The sequence below is a fragment of the Anomaloglossus baeobatrachus genome, chromosome 1 (genome assembly GCF_048569485.1).
Source record: "Anomaloglossus baeobatrachus isolate aAnoBae1 chromosome 1, aAnoBae1.hap1, whole genome shotgun sequence".
Classification (NCBI taxonomy): Eukaryota; Metazoa; Chordata; class Amphibia; order Anura; family Aromobatidae; genus Anomaloglossus; species Anomaloglossus baeobatrachus.
In genome coordinates this window covers 640,334,848-640,355,850 of record NC_134353.1, presented here as the reverse complement: position 1 = coordinate 640,355,850, position 21,003 = coordinate 640,334,848, and the positions used below count along the sequence as shown (strand labels likewise).

At 41.1% G+C, this 21,003-nt stretch overlaps 1 protein-coding gene across 1 annotated transcript in view; it reads left to right on the top strand.

Moving 5' to 3' along the window:
- Positions 1-20,009, top strand: part of LOC142296919 (M1-specific T cell receptor alpha chain-like) — a 713,655-nt gene extending 693,646 nt beyond the window's left edge. Inside the window, exons 4-7 of the mRNA XM_075341045.1 lie at positions 13,561-13,845; positions 14,191-14,244; positions 17,711-17,818; positions 19,662-20,009. Of these exons, the coding sequence (XP_075197160.1) occupies positions 13,561-13,845; positions 14,191-14,244; positions 17,711-17,817 (446 nt within the window). The 3' untranslated portion in view covers position 17,818; positions 19,662-20,009. The remainder of the gene's footprint in view (positions 1-13,560; positions 13,846-14,190; positions 14,245-17,710; positions 17,819-19,661) is intronic.
- The last annotated feature ends 994 nt before the right edge of the window (positions 20,010-21,003 follow it).

Here is a 21,003-nt window from a genome sequence, read left to right as displayed (position 1 = left end):
TAATGCAAGAAAACTCATATTTGGGTCTGGAACAACTCTAATTGTGCTGCACAGTGAGTATAACATTACACAACCCATAGACATTTACAGAAAATGTTTTTAATCTTGGGAATTAGTTTATCTTTGCTTTTATAGTATAATGCCGTACAGTCCAAGAAATTGAATTGATAATCAAGCCGTCTTTGACAGATAGAATTCCATTACACTAGAGTTAGGCGGGGTCAAACCTATCATTTCCAAAACAAAGAGGGATGATGGGAGGAGAATGGCTATTCTGTTCAAGTGTATAGGGTTGTGTCCTAGTTAATTAGACAAGGAGTAACCTGTAGTATCCCTGTGCAAGAAAAACATCGAAAGGTGCAGCAGTCTTGAGACAATGATCTTGATTGTTCCCTCTGAGGACCCCCACAGATCAGTAAGTGATGGCATGTCTAGTTATATACCATCACTTTATTGGAAAACACCTTCAGGGATAAAGCCAATAAATCCCTTTACTTAAAGCAAAATGGAGAAATGGAGTTTCGATTAGCCACTTTCAGAGTTCTTTATAATCCAATTTCATATACACTTAAATTAAAAAAAAAAGAAATTGAGGTTTCAGCTGTGTATGTTTTATACCTCTGTTGTATCACTGTGTGATACTGGTAGGAAACTTATATTTGGAAAAGGAACCAAGTTAATAGTGAATATTGGTGAGTGCACATTAATATTATGATGTGATTCTTATGTACAGTACACATATGAGATAATGCTATTTTTGGGTACCTGATTTAAAATTACGATCTCCCAATATAGGTTAATAATTGTATAGGTCATATTCACATTAATTTCATTGCTCCATAATGTGCTCAATCATACATTTAGTAAGTCAAAAATGAGTAATAATTACAATGTTGGTAAATTGTAGTTATTAATGATGAGCGAGCACTATCATGCTTGGGTGCGCAGTACTCGTAACAAGCAGTTGGATGCTCAGAAGGGTGCAACTCGTGTATCGAGTATAATGAAGGTCAATGGGGAACGCAAGCAAAATCTTCTGGTAAAATGCTTGAGGTCCCTATTGACGCCCATTATACTAGATACACGAGTTGCGCCCATTAAAGTATCCAACTACTTGTTGCGATTACCGAGCACCCGAGCATGTTAGTGCTTGCTCATCACTAGTAGTCATAGAAGATCAGTTTTGGCAAGTAGAAAACATTTAGTCAACACAATAATAATAATAATAATTGTAATAATAATAATACTAATAATACTACTACTACTAATAATAATAGTATTAATTGCACTTCTTTAGCTCCAACATATTCTGCAGCCTTTTACAAATCAGAGGGAACTTGTACAAACAATGTCAGACATTACTCAGCAACACTTAATTCTTCAATTGAAACAAGAGAGAGGACCCTGATCCCAAGCTAATAATCTATAAGAAAGTGAGGGGGACACAAAAGCTAAAAAAGTGCTTGCACTGTATGGTCCAGCTGTTTTTTTTATTATTAAACTAAATTTGAATATGAAGCAAAAATGGAGTGAAAACGACAAATAAATTAATTAAAAGATTGAAAAAACAAACAAACAGGAAGATAGAACTATTTTTATACTATTCATATACTATGGAAATTAGTAGCTATAAATATGGAGGTCTGTGTTACGACTACTGTATGTGGCCCTTAAACCATTCTTGCTGTACTGCGAGTCACTGTGATAATCTTAATGCCAAACTAATATTTGGAAAAGGGACTAAACTTTGGGTTAATCCAGGTGAGTGGTGTCTAGAATTTTCCAATTTTTTTAATTGTATATTTTATGGGTAATACAGAATATTAAGATAGTGGATTCAGATTGATAGGATAAGAATACACACTGCAATCCAAGCACATTACCCCTATTTATATATATTTTTGCATATTTTCAGTTAGATATTTTTTTTACATCTGAATCTATCGCTACAATGAAAACCTTGGTAGAAATAGAATTTAGTTAGACATTCAGGTCCTTATTCATTTAGACTGGAGTTTTACATGCCAGCCTTAATGAATCCAGCATTAAAATAAAAGTGCCTAATGTATTAAGAAGTGTGAGCCACTTTTAATTTTGCGCATGTTTCAATTTTAGTACATTTTTTTTATAAAACTAATTTTGAATATGGAGCTGAAAGACTAATAAGATAAATAATTACAAAATTATAGTTTTTTCTTTATACTCTTGATAATATATATAACCACCATAATAGATATAATGTATAATCACTCAGAAATAGTTGTAATTATGGAGGCCTTTGAGAGTACCACTACTGTATGTGGCCACATAAAGTATTCTTGCTGTACAGCGCGTCACTGTGATAATGTTAACAAACTTATATTTGGAAGAGGGACTAAACTTTGGGTACATCCAGGTGAGTTGGCCAATAATTATAATCAAGGGGAAATGTTGCATGAACTAAATATTATAATAATTATTAAAATCATCAACTTTATTCTATCAAATTTTTTTAAAAACATCCAAAAATACACACAAATGACTAGTGCACAGCAAAAGGGAGGAGGGTTAAGGTCGCACCCCAAGAATATATCTTCCTCCTGTCCAGTACCTTACGCAGAGGCCGGCACCCTAAAAATAAACGATATGGCGCCCCCACTCTCCGAAGACTGTCCCTCACCTGCCCTGCCTTGCCCTAACAACAGATATGAAAGGTGCTCACATCTAAGGGCAAAGTGCAATTAGTGCTTAAAAAGAAGAGTTGGCCTGTAGAAATGTTAAGTGTTTGCATATTTTAAATACCCCCCAGAATATTAAGATATTAGATTGAGGTTGTTTAGATTATACCCTACAAGGAACCGTTTTTCTCTTTTATCTATATTTTTGTACATTTTCAGTTATAGGTTTTTCTTCTACAACCAAATATCATCACCACAATTATGTTTAATTAGACATTCAGGCCCAGAATCAAGACTGGTGTTTTGTATACCACTATTAATGAAGGGAGTGCCGGTGTAAGATGCCACAAATTCATAAAATCTTTAATGAACTTGGCATGTCTATCACCTGCCATGTCTGTCACCTGTTATATCTACCATCAGGCATGTACAGCAGCCAAGAACTGGTGTACACGTTTATCAAACTTTGTGTAAATTACAACCAAATTGTGTAAATTTATGAAATTTGTGTAAATTATTATATATTTTTTGGGATTAGTTGTCAATGGCACATCCCATCTGAACTCCACCCACTTTTAGAAAAGAAGGTAGAGCTGGCCAAGACACCAAAAATTACAAAACGTTTGCGCAAATTTATCAACATTTCAAGCTGTGTTATGTCAAAATTCTGGCAAAAACTGCTTGATGAATTGGGGCCTCAGTCGTTATTTTAAACCTGCAGCAAAATTCAATCGGATAATAAATAGGGTTACACGTTTACAGGTGCATAAACCAATCCCCAGCCAGTATTTGTATATGTAGAGAAATAAAGTTCTAGTGAGTGCATGAAGTGCGGAGAAAACTGATGAAAGAAAGGAGGAAATTCTGAGGAGAAATGTAGGAAGAGAGGAACTGGGAAAAGTTAGATTAGCAGAATGGAGTGTTAGGCCTGTCTAAAAAAATGTGATTTTAGGGGATGCATAAGACTGTAGACATTGGGAATTAACAGAATAATCTGGGGAAGTGCATTCTAGAGAACAGATGCAGCACAGGAAAAGTCTTGGAGACAGAATTTGCAGTTTAAAATTATGGATGATGTTTGTCTTAAATCATGTATTAGAACATTTAATTTTGCAATGATGTAAGGTTATAGGGCAAATGAGGAATATCAAACAAGATAATATTTGCTGCTAGTAAGTCCAATATAGACTATACTTAGATACTGGCCAACCCATCTGTTAAGTGAAACATTTAACTGTATACAGAAAATGAAAGGGAAACTATCACTGTGTGAATTTGCTGGTAGAAAACTGATATTTGCACATGGAACTTCTCTAACTGTGTTACTTAGTGAGTATTACAGTGTATGACCCAAAATCATTTATATTAAATATGATATTTTTTAATTTTAGAATTATTTATGCTATTGTTTTAATGACAGATCAAATTAATGAAAAAGTGTAGCACACATTGATAGAATTACAATACAGCCCTACCAATGTGTGTATGTAAATTAGAATCCATTAAAATTATTTTTTTTCTAACAATTTCACAAAAAATACTTATTAACTACAACTGATAAATACTATAGATCAAGATCAGATTAGACATTACAGTTTGTCTAGTATGAAGTGGGCATCAAACTTGCTGCAAAGCAAACCTTGTATAGTGTTTAAAACAGCGTTATGTTGTAGTAGATACCAACAAGACTAGTATTAGACTTTCCTTTAGGGTTAGTTCACACAAGTGTATACATCGGGCGATATTTTATCGAATTGCACACTCTACAATGTTGTACTATAGTCCAGTGCCGATGAGCCCTTTTTTTCTCATACCCATTTGACATGGGGAAAAAAGGGCAACATGCTGTCATTGGCAGTGTTTTTCGGATGGCGCATACCAATTCAAGTCTAAATCATTGGCTTGCAATCGGATGACATTTCCGCAAACTCACAGAATGGAGAGGATGAAGAAGTTTTGTTCTTCATCTTTTCCTCACCTGAAAGATTCAGATCACACTAAGCTGACACTCTGATCATGGTTGATCAGAGTGATAATTGTATAATCGATTTAATTTGAAGACACTTTGGGCCCTGGCTGAAAAAAACACATACCAACAACTGCATGTATGATTATTGAATTGTATTTGCAATGGTGTGAACTGGTGTGGAAGCAGGTACCAAGCTGAGATTTGTTACTGGAACACAACTAAAGGTCACACCAAGTAAGTTGGGATGTCTGGAAAAGTGGTCAATTTTTAATCAATAGAATATCCGTACTATAAGTCTATGTATACATGTGTGTGTATATATATATATATATATATATATATATATATATATATACCGTATTTTTCGCTTTATAAGACGCACCTGATTATAAGACGCACCCCCAAATTTGGTGAAGGAATAGAGAATTTTTTAATAAATGGGGTCCGTCTTATAATGCCAGTGTCCGTCTGACAAATCATATAGGGTATATGTCCCTCATAGCCCCCCCCATCCTAAAATTAGCCCTCTGAATCTGGATATGGCCCAGTGATGCCACATGTCCCCTATGCCTGGCACACATCCTCTATGGCTGGCACACAGCCCACTGTGGCTGGCACACGGCCCACTGTGGCGGCACACGGCCCACTGTGGCGGCACACGGCCCACTGTGGCGGCACACGGCCCACTGTGGCGGCACACGGCCCCATGTGGCTGCACACGGCCCCATGTGGCTGCACACGGCCCCATGTGGCTGCACACGGCCCCATGTGGCTGCACACGGCCCCATGTGGCTGCACACGGCCCCATGTGGCTGCACACGGCCCCATGTGGCTGCACACGGCCCCATGTGGCTGCACACGGCCCCATGTGGCTGCACACGGCCCCATGTGGCTGCACACGGCCCCATGTGGCTGCACACGGCCCACTATTGCTGGCACATGGCCCCATGTGGCGGCACACGGCCCCATGTGGCGGCACACGGCCCCATGTGGCTGCACACGGCCCACTATTGCTGGCACATGGCTCCATGTGGCGGCACACGGCCCCATGTGGCGGCACACGGCCCCATGTGGCGGCACATGGCCCACTATTGCTGGCACATGGCCTCATGTGGCTGCACACGGCCCACTATTGCTGGCACATGGCCCCATGTGGCTGCACACGGCCCCATGTGGCTGCACACGGCCCCATGTGGCTGCACACAGCCCACTATTGCTGGCACATGGCCCCATGTGGCGGCACACGGCCCCATGTGGCTGCACACAGCCCACTATTGCTGGCACATGGCCCCATGTGGCGGCACCCGGCCCCATGTGGCGGCACACGGCCCCATGTGGCGGCACACGGCCCCATGTGGCGGCACACGGCCCCATGTGGCTGCACACGGCCCCATGTGGCTGCACACAGCCCACTATTGCTGGCACATGGCCCCATGTGGCGGCACATGGCCCCATGTGGTGGCACACGGCCCCATGTGGCTGCACACAGCCCACTATTGCTGGCACATGGCCCCATGTGGCGGCACATGGCCCCATGTGGCTGCACACAGCCCACTATTGCTGGCACATGGCCCCATGTGGCGGCACCCGGCCCCATGTGGCGGCACACGGCCCCATGTGGCGGCACACGGCCCCATGTGGCTGCACACGGCCCACTATTGCTGGCACATGGCCCCATGTGGCGGCACACGGCCCACTATTGCTGGCACATGGCCCCATGTGGCGGCACACGGCCCCATGTGGCTGCACACAGCCCACTATTGCTGGCACATGGCCCATGTGGCGGCACCCGGCCCCATGTGGCGGCACACGGCCCCATGTGGCGGCACCCGGCCCCATGTGGCGGCACACGGCCCCATGTGGCGGCACACGGCCCCATGTGGCGGCACACGGCCCCATGTGGCTGCACACGGCCCCATGTGGCTGCACACAGCCCACTATTGCTGGCACATGGCCCCATGTGGCGGCACATGGCCCCATGTGGTGGCACACGGCCCCATGTGGCTGCACACAGCCCACTATTGCTGGCACATGGCCCCATGTGGCGGCACATGGCCCCATGTGGCTGCACACAGCCCACTATTGCTGGCACATGGCCCCATGTGGCGGCACACGGCCCCATGTGGCGGCACACGGCCCCATGTGGCGGCACACGGCCCCATGTGGCGGCACACGGCCCCATGTGGCTGCACACGGCCCACTATTGCTGGCACATGGCCCCATGTGGCGGCACACGGCCCACTATTGCTGGCACATGGCCCCATGTGGCGGCACACGGCCCCATGTAGCGGCACATGGCCCACTATTGCTGGCACACAGCTCCCTGTGTTATATATCGCCCCATGCTGCTGCTTTTAGGAAAATAAACTTTCCTTACCTTCTCCAGCATTGTCCTGTCTGTGTCCCCCTCCTCGGGGTTGATCTCCGGCCTCCTGCATTTCCTGGTTCTCGGCCGGTCATGTGATCGGCACGGCAGAGTGAAATCTCTTGTGCCTTATCACAGCAGCAGGAGGGAGGCCTGGCAGACACGCTGGAGGAGGTGAGTAAAAAGTTTATTATTTTACTGTTTGCAGCAGCATAGGGGACATAGCTAACACGGGGGAGGGGGCATGTGCAATCAAAGAAGGGGCAGGCAGATATAATATACACTGCTGCCCCAGCCTATCGCCGCGGTGCACTTTCAGCACCATGGTGGTGGACAGCAGCTGTGCATATTATATGAGCGGGTGCAGGAGATCAAAGTCTGCTGCTCCCAGCTTTCACAAGATCCCCAGCAGAGCTCCAGAGCTGCCCGCACCTCCCCTGGACTCTGTAGTGTGTGTATATATATATATATACACCCCCCCCCGTATATTCGGATTATAAGACGCACCCCCTACTTTCCCCCAAAATTTGGGGGAACAAAAGTGCGTCTTATAAAGCGAAAAATACGGTATATATACACACACACACACACGCCCATATTTAAACATATAATACATATAATGTTAAACATTATGTTTGACTATTATAAGACTTATATAACTGAACTGTGTATAGTCATGTTGTTATTTTGATAATTTCCTGGTAAGCTACTCCCTAGAAGTACTGAACTTTTCTAAGGGAGAACACAGTCTAATATATGCTGTCTGATGGAGAATTTAAAATATGTAGGAAAATACCATTATACTATAACACTGCACTATCACATCATATTAGGTGAGCCAGTTCTGCAAATATAAATAATAGTACAATATAGTGATGTCACGGCCAAATAACTGGCAACAAGAGTCCACCAGTTCACTTGGTGCAAGACATCCTGATTAATAAAATGATGTTACTTCACTCACACATGAAATGCCATAAAAATGCCTACATCATTTTTTGTTCATCTTGTCTTACAAAAGAATTGAACGAAAATGTTGTATGTGCCCCAAAATGTAGCCAAAAATCTTATCAAGTTTTAACACATTTAACACATTGCACAAAAAACAAACCGTCACAAAATATTTTTTACACTTTTTGTGGTGCAGTCGGTAGTAGTACAATTTTTTAGTTTCCTTTTTTTTGTTTTTACTAAACTGATTTAAATATGAAGCTGAGCAAACTAATTTAGAATAAAAAGATACAAATAAATCCCAAAATAAAAGTGGAAGAAAGGATATTTTTTTAAGCACTATGAAATTTATGATGAATAATTGTAATATTAGAAATAATTGGTAATCAATCACAGCTAGGTGTATGTTGGCTTCTGAAGTGACAACCATGTGGTACATAAACCGTTCTTGCTGTACTGCGAGTCACTGTGATAATGTGAATGACAAACTTATATTTGGAAAAGGGACTAAACTTTGGGTAAATCCAGGTGAGAGGCCTCTAGTATTTCCCAATGATTATTTATATTTTGCATGTTTTTAGGACAATACAGAAAATGAATACAATAGTTTCAGAAGGATTAGAACATACTCTACAACTTAAACCAACAGTTTTCTATTTTTTCTACATTCTTTCTATATATTCTTTTACAACCATATTAATCACAATAACTATATTTAATTAGATATTTAGGCCCTGATTCATTTAGACAGTCAATTTATACACATCTTAATGAAGGTGGAACTTCTGTGGGCTTTTTTTTTTAATTAAACTGACTTTGAATATGGAGCTGAAAGGACTAAAATTACAGGGGAAATGGAATTGTTCTATTATTATTCTCTTGATATATACATAGAATAATAGAACTCAATCAGTCAGTAGTTGTACGTATGGAGGCCTTTGAAGTTACCGCTACTGTATGTGGCTACATAAACTATTCTTGCTGTACTGTGCATCACTGTGATAACGTTAATGACAAACTTATATTTGGAAAAGGGACTAAACTTTGGGTAAATCCAGGTGAGTTGCTCTCCAGAATTTACCAGTGAATTTGTTTGTATATTTTAAGGATAATACAGAATATTAGAATAATAGATTAAGATTGATTAGAATAATCCACACAATCCAACCATGTTTTTTTCTCTTTTTATTTTTTATTTTTTATATTTTCAATATATATTTTTCTTCTACAACCAAATCCCATCACCACATTAGACAATCAGGCCCCGATTTATTTTAAGGAAGATGATGGAAGATGAAGCAAATTTAATATGAGACATGAGCTCTTTAATGAATTTGGTGAATCTTTCATCTGCCATGTACCATAGCCAGACATGTACGCTGACCAGAGGTTGACAAACATTTTTGTCGGAATGTACGCCTTGTTTATGTGTAATTAGGGGTCCAAAACAAAACCTGTGACTCGGGAGCCACATGTAGCTTACAGGCCCATGATGTGTAGTTAGCGGATATCTGTCAGCTATGTGCATTTGCACTAGGTCTTGTAAACAGCTATGCAGAGCAGGTCTCCAGACGGTAACATTTGTGAGTGGCCCCGCTTAGAAGTGCAGATCTGAATGGAGGTAAGAGCTAAATGTGGCTTGTGACCCTCTCTCAGAGCTGCATGTAGCTCACGACCTTCTCTCAGAGCTGCATGTGGCTTGAAACCCTCTCTCAGAGCTGAATGTGGCTTGAAACACTCTCTCAGAGCTGAACGTGGCTTGAAACCTTCTCTCGAGCTGAATGTTGTTTGCATTTCTCTCTCAGAGCTGAATGTGTCTTGCAACATTCTCTCAGAGCTGAATGTGGCTCATGACACTCTCTCAGAGCTGAATGTGGCTCTCAAGGTTAGGGACCCCATGTGTAAATGATGATGAATTTGTTGGGTTCATTTGGTTGCATCTTGTTCCAACTGAGCTTCATCCACACGTCAAAAAATTGGTGGAGCTGGCTAAGACAGGTGTAAAAACATCATAAGTCACAACATTTTGCACAAAAATATTGCAAGTTCAACCACAATCTCCATTTTGAACCTGCAGCAAAAATTCAATTCCAATCCGGTATGTTATCTTGAAAATAGAGCTACTTGACTGTACTATCAGGGGATGTCTTATTGCACACGTGTTTACCACTGTGCATACTGGTGTTGGATATGGTAAACTTATTTTTGGATCTGGTACAAAAGTTTTGGTTAAGTCTGGTGAGTGCTTCAGATAAAAAGGAGTATTATTTGCACAATAAGTAGGTAATACTCAAAAAATGGAAAGTTATTTTTTTTTACTTCAAATTTTTGACTATTAATTTTTTTTCCCTAGATTTTGACTTCTTCATTTATTAAACATGTATCGACAGATGATAAATTTCATAATAAGTTAACAAAATATGAGTATTAAGAAAAATGCTAACTTCAATAAATCAGATTTTCTCACCCATAAGACGTTATCAAACAAAATGTATTACCTGTCTAATGGATGTGGGATAAATATATGAGCAGTGTGGTCCAACCTCTTGAATTGACACTGGTCCTGAGAACTGGGGTCTCAAAGTCCCAAGTGCCTGGAACGATAGAGTGCATGCGTGGACTCCGCTCTGTTCACATCCATTGGTGTACGGGAGCCATAGAGTACATGTATGATTATGCATGCACTAACTGTGGAGGAACAACATGGTAGTGGAGAATGTTTTCTGTAAAATACATGTATTACATAGCTCAGCTAAACTTCAACTCACTTTTACTTACTCTATGAAAGGCCTTGTTTGGATTACTTAAAAAAACCCATGCTAACAGCAGGATATGTATGGAAGAAAACCAATTCCAACTGTTAGTTCATTCTTCAAACATCCCAGACAAGGCCATAAACTATTGGAGACCTTAGAAATATCTCCACTACTTTCTTGGATACTTTAGCAAAAATGGCAATGAGGCAAGGCAATAGAATTATAAGATCTGACTAGGCAGTTTGTTTATAATATGCTACCATGGGAACACATTTGTCCACATAGCTTCATTTTTCATTGAAAAATCTTGTTTTGCTCCAATACTAAATGTTTCAACGAGGAACATAGCTTTGATGAAGCTTCATTAGTATAAGTAGATATGGGTTAAACACAAATGATAAAATTGATTGAATACATAACAAATGAAGGGCTGAAAAAATTAGTTTACTAGAAATAGGAAAAGAATCTTGTTCACCATTCTGTAGCTAGCAGTACATATTATTATCTGAAGGTATTTACTCTATCCATATATCTGGGTGTTCTTGCCAAGCTGTAAACCAGAGTGCAAATACTAATTATGGTAAAGTCATATTTGGACAAGGAACACGACTATTGATGGCACTTGGTGAGTTTGACCCTGCAACATCAACATTAGTCATGACAATTTTAAAATAAAATAGATTTTTTTTACATTCTTGAAATTATTTTGGGAAGTTTTTTTCTTTTAGTTTTCTTAAATGAATTGACAGGGATTTTTCAAAATTTGTCCTATAGCTGTTTTTTATTTTAATTTCCAGACAACCCCTTTAAGTAAATTATATTTCCTTGGAAACAGAGTAAAAGGAATATCATTGGTGGTAATACAATAAGACAAATGCACACAGCTTGTTATACAGATGTGGATAAGCCTGGCAAGTAGGATATATATATATACATTATTACTTTTTTTTTTACAAATATGCCATATATAAATTCGGATGGAGAGATAGAGGCAGATGGATGGATAGATGGATGGATAGATGGATGGGTGGATAGCTGGAAAAATGGATAGATAGATAGATGGATAGATATGTACAGTAGATGGATATGTAGATGGATAGATAGATATATAGATGGATAGATAGATAAATAAATAGATGGATGGATTCATAGATGTGTAGATGGATACGTAGATAAATAGATGGATGGATATGTATATGGATAGATAGATATATCGATGGATACATGGATAGATAGATAAATAAATAGGTGGATGGATACATAGATGTGTAGATGGATATATAGATAGATAGATAGATAGATAGATAGATAGATATGTAGATGGATACATAGATAGATAGATGGATATATAGATAGATACATAGATAGATAGATAAATAGATGGATGGATACATAGATGTGTAGATGGATACATAGATGGATACGTAGATAGATAGATAGATAGATAGATAGATAGATAGATAGATAGATAGATAAATAAAAAAAAGACTGGCAGCACTTGCAGAAGTCTGAACAACTGCGTATTTGTTCATAATGAATAATAGTTGCACACTGTAATGGCAAACTAAAAAAGACTCATAACATTTTTTAGAGGCGTTTGGTATATTAGAATGGCCATTGTAATTGCTGGCTCCTACTCTACACTGCATCTGTTTGGGATCCTTCATATAACGTCAGTGAGTGACATGGAAGTTAAAAATCACATGAGGCTAATGGGTAAGGTGGGGAATAGAGTGCAAAGTCTGTCCAAAGGATAGGAAAAGCTGTGGATATAAGGAGCACAATAGGGTCTTACCAGTGTAAAATATTGTGACTTTTTAATAGGAAAACCGCTCACCTGGAAAGGTTGTGAGACTCACAACCAGTATAGAGACATAAAACAGCTGCAGCCAATCCCACGTGCCAAAGGCAGAAGCAAAACAAAAACCAGGATAATTGGGGTATACTCCATGCTGCTGTACAAAGAATCACTCCAAATAATTTAAGCAATGGTAATGGTTTATTCTACGCGTTTCGAAGAGATATCCCCTGTTCTTCCTCAGGAAAATCCACCGATAAAAACAATTTTTAAAAACAGTTTTTATCGGTGGATTTTCTTGAGGAAGAAGAGGGGATATCTCTTCGAAACGCGTAGAATAAACAATCACCATTGCTTTTATTAGTTGGAGTGATTCTTTGTACAGCAGAGCGGAGTAAACCACAATTTTCCTGGTTTTTGTTTTGTCTAAAGGATAGATATATAGATATTTTTTGAGCCATTGACCTGTATAATGTAATGCTACTTGTGTAGTGAAGCGCTGTTCAGCAATCCGTAAATGTTACACAGTGGCCAAACCATAGTGTAAGGAAGTTCACCAGTGTGATAATGATGGTGTCAGAAAACTGACATTTGGAAGAGGAACTTTTCTGTCCGTCAGTCTCAGTAAGTCTGTCCGTTACTCATAGGTGCAGAAATATTTTGTATTAATAGATAGTGTAATATATAATATATATTTATGTATGTTATTAATAGGTCTGATTCTTGTAGACACTGTGTGAAGTACAATAGGTTGTTTCCAGTTAACAGAAAGTGGTTCCTCCATTTAGGACCGTTCTCTATCAGGGTAATAATAATACAATTAATTTTCCACTGATCAAAAATAGCTACACAGTTTAGCATCCACATATATTTCCAATGTAAAGATGTTGAGGACTGTTAAAATCCTCTTCTGTACTGTACTCAAGTGTCTCAATTCCTATTATATGTGGAGAGATGTTTTACTTACTGATTAACATGATACTGTACCAACCAAATATATAAATTATATTTGTACATGTAACCACAGAATAAACAATTAACCTCTATCCTGTTTTTTCTTTTAGGGACAAAGCGCACAATCCCTTCTGTGTATCAGCTGAAGTCAGACAATCCAGCCGCAGATCTCCCGAGCTCAGTTTGTCTGGTCACCGATTTCCCAACACCAAACAGAACATTGTCTGTAGATGAGAAGCTGATAAATCTGAATGAGAAATCTGCCCTGGATAAGTCCAGCAATGATGTGTGGAGATACAGCGCCGTCATATGGGACAATGAAAATCCCTCCAAGGACCTGTCCTGTAACGTGAAGTATAATGGGAAGGATGTCCCGCAGGAAAAGAACATAATAGGTATATTACATATGTTTGTACATAAAAGAATTGCTATTTATCATATGTTGATCTATTGTTTATAAATACATGTATCAATCAGATTAGAGAATGATTTTAGTCCATCCCGTTGTATGTAATATTGATAATTAACCTATTATGGCCTTCACTTTAGCATACAAAGTAGGACTGCACCGAACATTAGAATCAATCATCTATAGCTACATCAGTTATAAAATAAATGTAGGTTTCTTACTTCTATTACACATATAATAATATTAATGATTAGGGACAGATATACTTTTACATGATTTTAGTTCTTGAATAACTACGTTAGTAACCACAATTTACTCATTTATTTTTCAGATGAAACAGACACTACTTGTTCATCTCTAACAATCAGTGCTCGTTTCCGCACAAGTAAGTTTCCAACAAATATCCTGTGGCTGCATTTCATACTAACTTACATAATTGCTGCATTTTTATATTTTTCCAAAATTAACAATACAAGTGTCTATAAATTTGTCAGCACTGAGGCATCAATTTACACCTTCTCCCTATAGAAGTGTATGAAGTAGGGAAGCTGTAGGGAGAAAAAGCAGAAAGGAGCAAAGAAACTGCTGAAACTTCTAGAGCCAGGGGAAAACTGCTAAAAATGCGGGAGACAAGTCATCACATGGCCAGAAATAGTGTTAAGGGGGCTTGACACGCAGCGATATCGCTAGCAATATAGCTGGTGAAAGCACCCACCCCCGTCGTTTGTGCGTCACGGGCAAATCGCTGCCCGTGGCGCACAAAATTGTTAGGAGCCGTCACACGGACTTATCTGCCTAGCGACGTCGCTGTTGCCGGCGAACCGCCTCCTTTCTAAGGGGGCGGTTCGTGCGGCGTCACAGCAGCGTCACTAAGCAGACGCCCAATAGAAGCGGAGGAACGGGGATGAGCGGCTGTAACATCCCGCCCACCTCCTTCCTTCCTCATTGCCGGCGGCCGCAGGTAAGCTGTTGTTCGTCGTTCCCGGAATGTCACACATAGTGACGTGTGCTGCCTCGGGAACGACGAACAACCGGCGTCCTCATTAACAATCAACGTTTTTTTGAAAATGAACGACATGTCAACGATGGACAATTTGGTGAGTATTTTCCATTGTTAACGGTCGCTCGTTGGTGTCACACGCAACGCCGCCGCTAACTATGCCGGATGTGCGTCACGGAATCCGTGACACCGGCAATATATCGTTAAATACGTCATTGCGTGTGACGGGGTCTTTAGTCCTCATGTACACACATTGCAGAGCGTTCTCATGGCTAACCATATCAAGGCAATAGAAAAGAGAATGTGAAAAATAAGGGATCACCAATAATGAAATACAAAAAATAATGAATGCTTCAGCCCAAAAAACAATACAGAATGCAAAAAATAGGGGATCACCAATTAAATAAATACAAGAAAGTTTTTTAATGAATGCTTCAGCCAAAAAAACGTTATGTATGTTTTCATTAATAAACTTGTTAATAAAATGTTATGTATGTTTTCATTAATAAACTTTTTTTGTATTTAATTGATGATCCCCGATTTTTTTGTATTTTTTTGCATTCTGTATGATTTTTGGCTAAAGCATTTATTTTTTTTCTATTTAATTTGTGATCCTCTCTTTTTTTGCATACTCTTTTCTTTTTCCTTGTTATAGCTATCATGGTATGCATATGGCTGGTCCCTATTTCATAGTTGGTGCCCCCCTCTCCTTGTTAAAGCTATCATGGTATGCATATGGCTGACCCCTATTTCATAGCTGGTGCCCCCCTCTCCTTGTTATAGCTATCATGGTATGCATATGGCTGACCCCTATTTCATAGCTGGTGGCCCCCTCTCCTTGTTATAGCTATCATGGTATGCATATGGCTGAACCCTATTTCATTGCCGGTGCCCCCTCTCCTTGTTATAGCTATCATGGTATGCATATGGCTGACCCCTATTTCATAGCTGGTGCCCCCCTCTCCTTGTTATAGCTATCATGGTATGCACATGGCCGACCCCTATTTCATAGCTGGTGCCCCCCTCTCCTTGTTATAGCTATCATGGTATGCATATGGCTGACCCCTATTTCATAGCTGGTGCCCCCTCTCCTTGTTATAGCTATCATGGTATGCATATGGCTGACCCCCATTTCATAGCTGGTGGCCCCCTCTCCTTCTTATAGCTATCATGGTATGCACATGGCTGATCCCTATTTCATAGCTGGTGCCCCCCTCTCCTTGTTATAGCTATCATGGTATGCACATGGCCGACCCCTATTTCATAGCTGGTGCCCCCCTCTCCTTGTTATAGCTATCATGGTATGCATATGGCTGACCCCTATTTCATAGCTGGTGCCCCCCTCTCCTTGTTATAGCTATCATGGTATGCATATGGCTGACCCCTATTTCATAGCTGGTGCCCCCCTCTCCTTGTTATAGCTATCATGGTATGCATATGGCTGACCCCTATTTCATAGCTGGTGCCCCCCTCTCCTTGTTATAGCTATCATGGTATGCATATGGCTGACCCCTATTTCATAGCTGGTGCCCCCCTCTCCTTGTTATAGCTATCATGGTATGCATATGGCTGACCCCCATTTCATAGCTGGTGGCCCCCTCTCCTTATAGCTATCATGGTATGCATATGGCTGACCCCTATTTCATAGCTGGTGGCCCCCTCTCCTTGTTATAGCTATCATGGTATGCATATGGCTGACCCCCATTTCATAGCTGGTGGCCCCCTCTCCTTCTTATAGCTATCATGGTATGCATATGGCTGACCCCTATTTCATAGCTGGTGGCCCCCTCTCCTTGTTATAGCTATCATGGTATGCATATGGCTGACCCCTATTTCATAGCTGGTGCCCCCCTCTCCTTGTTATAGCTATCATGGTATGCATATGGCTGACCCCTATTTCATAGCTGGTGCCCCCCTCTCCTTGTTATAGCTATCATGGTATGCATATGGCTGACCCCTATTTCATAGCTGGTGCCCCCCTCTCCTTGTTATAGCTATCATGGTATGCATATTGCTAACCAATATTTCATAGCTGGTGCCCCCCTCTCCTTGTTATAGCTATCATGGTATGCATATGGCTAACCAATATTTCATAGCTGGTGCCCCCCTCTCCTTTTTATAGCTATCATGGTATGCATATGGCTGACCCCTATTTCATAGCTTGTGCCCCCCTCTCCTTGTTATAAATATCATGGTATGCATATGGATGACCCCTATTTCATAGCTGGTGCCCCCCTCTCCTTGTTATAGCTATCATGGTATGCATATGGCTGATCCCTATTTCATAGCTGGTGCCCCCCATCTTTGGTTTTCCCTGTTATACAACTTCCAGTATTCTTTCTGCCCAGCATTCTCCAGTATTGTATGCAGTACCATAAACAGAAAGTCAATAGGATCTGTCCAAGGTGTAGGGGTTGCAGTTGCACCCTGAATCTGGAGCTTAGGGAAAACTCAACAGGTCCCATTAACCCATTGTGAAGACCAATACTATAACAGATCCTTGATGGTTGTGGGTCCTATTAGAGATTTTGCATTGGGGCTAATGAGTTTCTAGTTAGGCCACTGGATCTGTCCTGTCGATCATGGCTCCCGCTAAACTGACAACGCCACCAATGTGAACTATGATCTAGATGTCATATTCTTGTAAATATAAAGCATGACTACACAAAAGATATCAAATATATCATTGCTGGAGTTATTACAGCATTGAGTACAACTAAGCGTGTAATTAGAATATCTTAGATGCGTGTAATTAGAATATCTTAGATACAGTATTTTTTTTAGGCTGATTGTAAATAATTAAAAGTAACTGACAATGCTTTCCTAATATCTGTGCTTTACTTCTTCACAGACCCAGGATTGAACATGTTGTCGCTGTCAGTCTTTGGGCTGAGGATGCTGACTGCCAAAGCTGTTATAGTCAATCTAATAATAACCTTGCGACTTTGGTCCTCATAAGGTGGGTGACATTTCTTTAAGCTGCTAATCTATATTTTTTTTACTTATCCTCTAAGGCCGATTTCACACGTCCGGCTTTTCGCCGGTTTGCCACATTCGGTGCACGTCAGTACAGTGTAAACAGTACAATGGCAGCGCAACAAACGCCGGTCACATGCTGTTATGTGACCGGAGCATGTGACCCGGAAGTTGCAGCGCTGCCATTGTATTGTATACACTGTACTGGTGTGCACCGAATCTAAGGCTTCAACATAGAAAAGAAATGAAAGGATCTGTTTTCCAAGTACCTATGAATAGTTACTGTAAAACGAATCTATCAACTAAATGCAATTTTAATAACAAAAAATAGTATTTTTAAGGCAGCAGGTTCAACTGAACCCAATTACTGCATCAATAACTGATTGTTAGGCCGCCATATATGCTTGTTTTCAAAAGCTAGTTTTCGATGGGAAAATCTTACCTTGACTGTCACTAAAGCGGGCTTTACACGCTACGACATCGTTAATGCGGAGTCGTTGGGGTCACGGAATTCGTGACGCACATCTGGCCGCATTAGCGATGCCGTTGCGTGTGACACCGATAAGCGATTTTGCATCGTTGCAAAAACGTGCAAAATCGCTAATCGGCGACACGGGGGTCCATTCTCAAATCTCGTTACTGCAGCAGTAACGAGGTTGTTCCTCGTTCCTGCAGCAGCACACATCGCTGCGTGTGACGCCGCAGGAACGAGGAAGCTCCCCTTACCTGCCTCCCGGCCGCTATGCGGAAGGAAGGAGGTGGGCGGGATGTTACGTCCCGCTCATCTCCGCCCCTCCGCTGCTATTGGGCGGCGGTTCAGTGACGTTTCAGTGACATCGCTGTGACGCCGCACGGACTGCCCCCTTAGAAAGGAGGCGGTTCGCCGGTCACAGCGACGTCGCCGGACAGGTAAGTATGTGTGACGGCTGTGGGCGATGATGTGCGGCACGGGCAGCGATATGCCCGTGTCGCGCAACAGATGGGGGCGGGTACCCACACTAGCGATATCGGGACCGATATCGTAGTGTGTAAAGTAGTCTTAAGGCCCGTTTCACACGTCAGTGAAAAACACTGAAGTTTTTCACTGGCGTAAAAACACGCACATGTCCCTCCGTGGCCCGTGATTGCACTTAGAGATTAACTCACCTGTGCGCGCTCCCGCTCTCCTTGGTGCTGATCGCTCCCACGGTGCAGCATCCGGCCGGCGCTGACCCCTGCAGCAGCTGCTTCCGGGTCGGCTGTGTCGTGCATCATGAATATGCGCGACAGTAATGAGCCGGCTCAGAAGCAACAAGCTGCACGGGCTGCAGAGGACATCGCTGGAGCCGGGTGAGTAAAAATGATTTTTATTTTAAAAGCACGGTTTTTTTTTGGCACGTGTTTCACGGACCACACCACTGCGTGGTCCGTGGGACATCAGTGATGCCAGAAAAAAATGGACATGTCTCCGTGCGGCAATCACGGACACGCGGGTACGCCGCATGGAGACACGTGCAGTGAAAAATCGCTGATGTGTGAGCAGACCCATTCATTTTAATGGGTCTGCGTATGTCAGTGATTCTGGTACTTTTAAAAAAAAGCACAAACGTACCAGAATCACTGACGTGTGAAACAGGTCTAAGGCATATGACAGCTGCCGTGCTAGGATCTACCATCTCTTTTTACCATGAGAATAATGGTTTAAGTTGTGCAGATTTACATCTCTAAAGCCCAAAAAAGCAGAATGGTCAAGTTTTCCTAATGCTTAAAGCCATGTTCACACTACAAACTGTACTACACGTGGGGAAATAGCACACGACTAATCATCTCTTATTCTCCATCCACAGGAATTCATCACCTGGGCTCAAAACAACAATATCATCTGAGCCTTGGATATTTGAAAGAATTTAAGTCCTTACTATCGCTCTGAAGATGTATATATGTAATTATAGTGTGCTCATTACTGATTGTATATTGTACCATGAATTTTAGGATGGTTTGAAATTATTAAAACAGGAAAAAATGATATAACCCACTATATTCAGTTAAACTTCATATATGTACTACTTATCTATATATGCACTGTTACCAGTACTTACCATGTTCTAGTCTTCATATGAATGTTATGTCTATACTGTACACTTGTATCATAAATGTGGCTTCTACATGATGTACACTATATCACAAAATTTTTATTAAAGAATTTATTGAAAAAGAAAGTGTTATCAATTCTTCAAGTACACATACATATTATTTACTCTATGATACAGAAATGGATCTAAAGGGTATTCTGGATATTACAAATGATCCGGTTTATAGGTATAGATGAGTGAATCTGGACTGTAAAGTTCGGGGTTTGTACTGAACATGGACTTTTAAAAAAAAAACCTCAGCGTTCGACTTCTGTTCAGGTACTGTAAGTATGTAAACCACTAGATAGAGCATCGGAGTACTCTGGTATGTTCGGTGATCAGCCCAGTGGGATCTGCTTGCAGTCTCTGAAAGAATTTCACTGGGGGTAAAAACTGTGTTTTTGGATGCTGCGTATAACAAAAAAAAAGCCCCCTGCACTCCCTCTCGGGAAATCTTCTGTTTGTGGCTGGCTGTATGTGGGTGGAGAGCCGAACTGCCCAATTAGTTACTACTAAAGGGGTTTGGGCTCTGGGATCAAGTTCAAGTCAAGTTGGGGTCCCAAAATGAACTTTTTCTAAAGCCCGGTTGAACCTGGTGAGCTTTCACTGGCTGGCGCATCTCTATCTATAAGTGATAACTATTAGAGGGACCCTGACTGATTGTGGGTATCAAATTCCATATTCTTTCCCAGTTGCAAGACCATTCCTAGAAGGGTTCATATGGAGTGGTGGTTGTGCCCTACCACTGTATTCAAAGTCTATGACTCTGACGAAGACAGTTAAAGACAAGTGGTGGGTGTCCATTCATCTAGGTTATAGCTGCAACACCCTTTTATGACATACGAAACAATGGTAGTTAACTAATGTCATGTTTATCCATGTTTTAATCAGTATTTTAATTCTTATACCAAGAGGAACCTATGACAAGATTTATGCTACTCAACATGGGCAGCAAAATCATCTGGCTACGGAATTGAAGCCAGGTATGATTCCCTCTAGAGTGCCATGAGGATTCAGAAACGCTGACTGGGGACAATAGGGAGATATCTGACTAGTA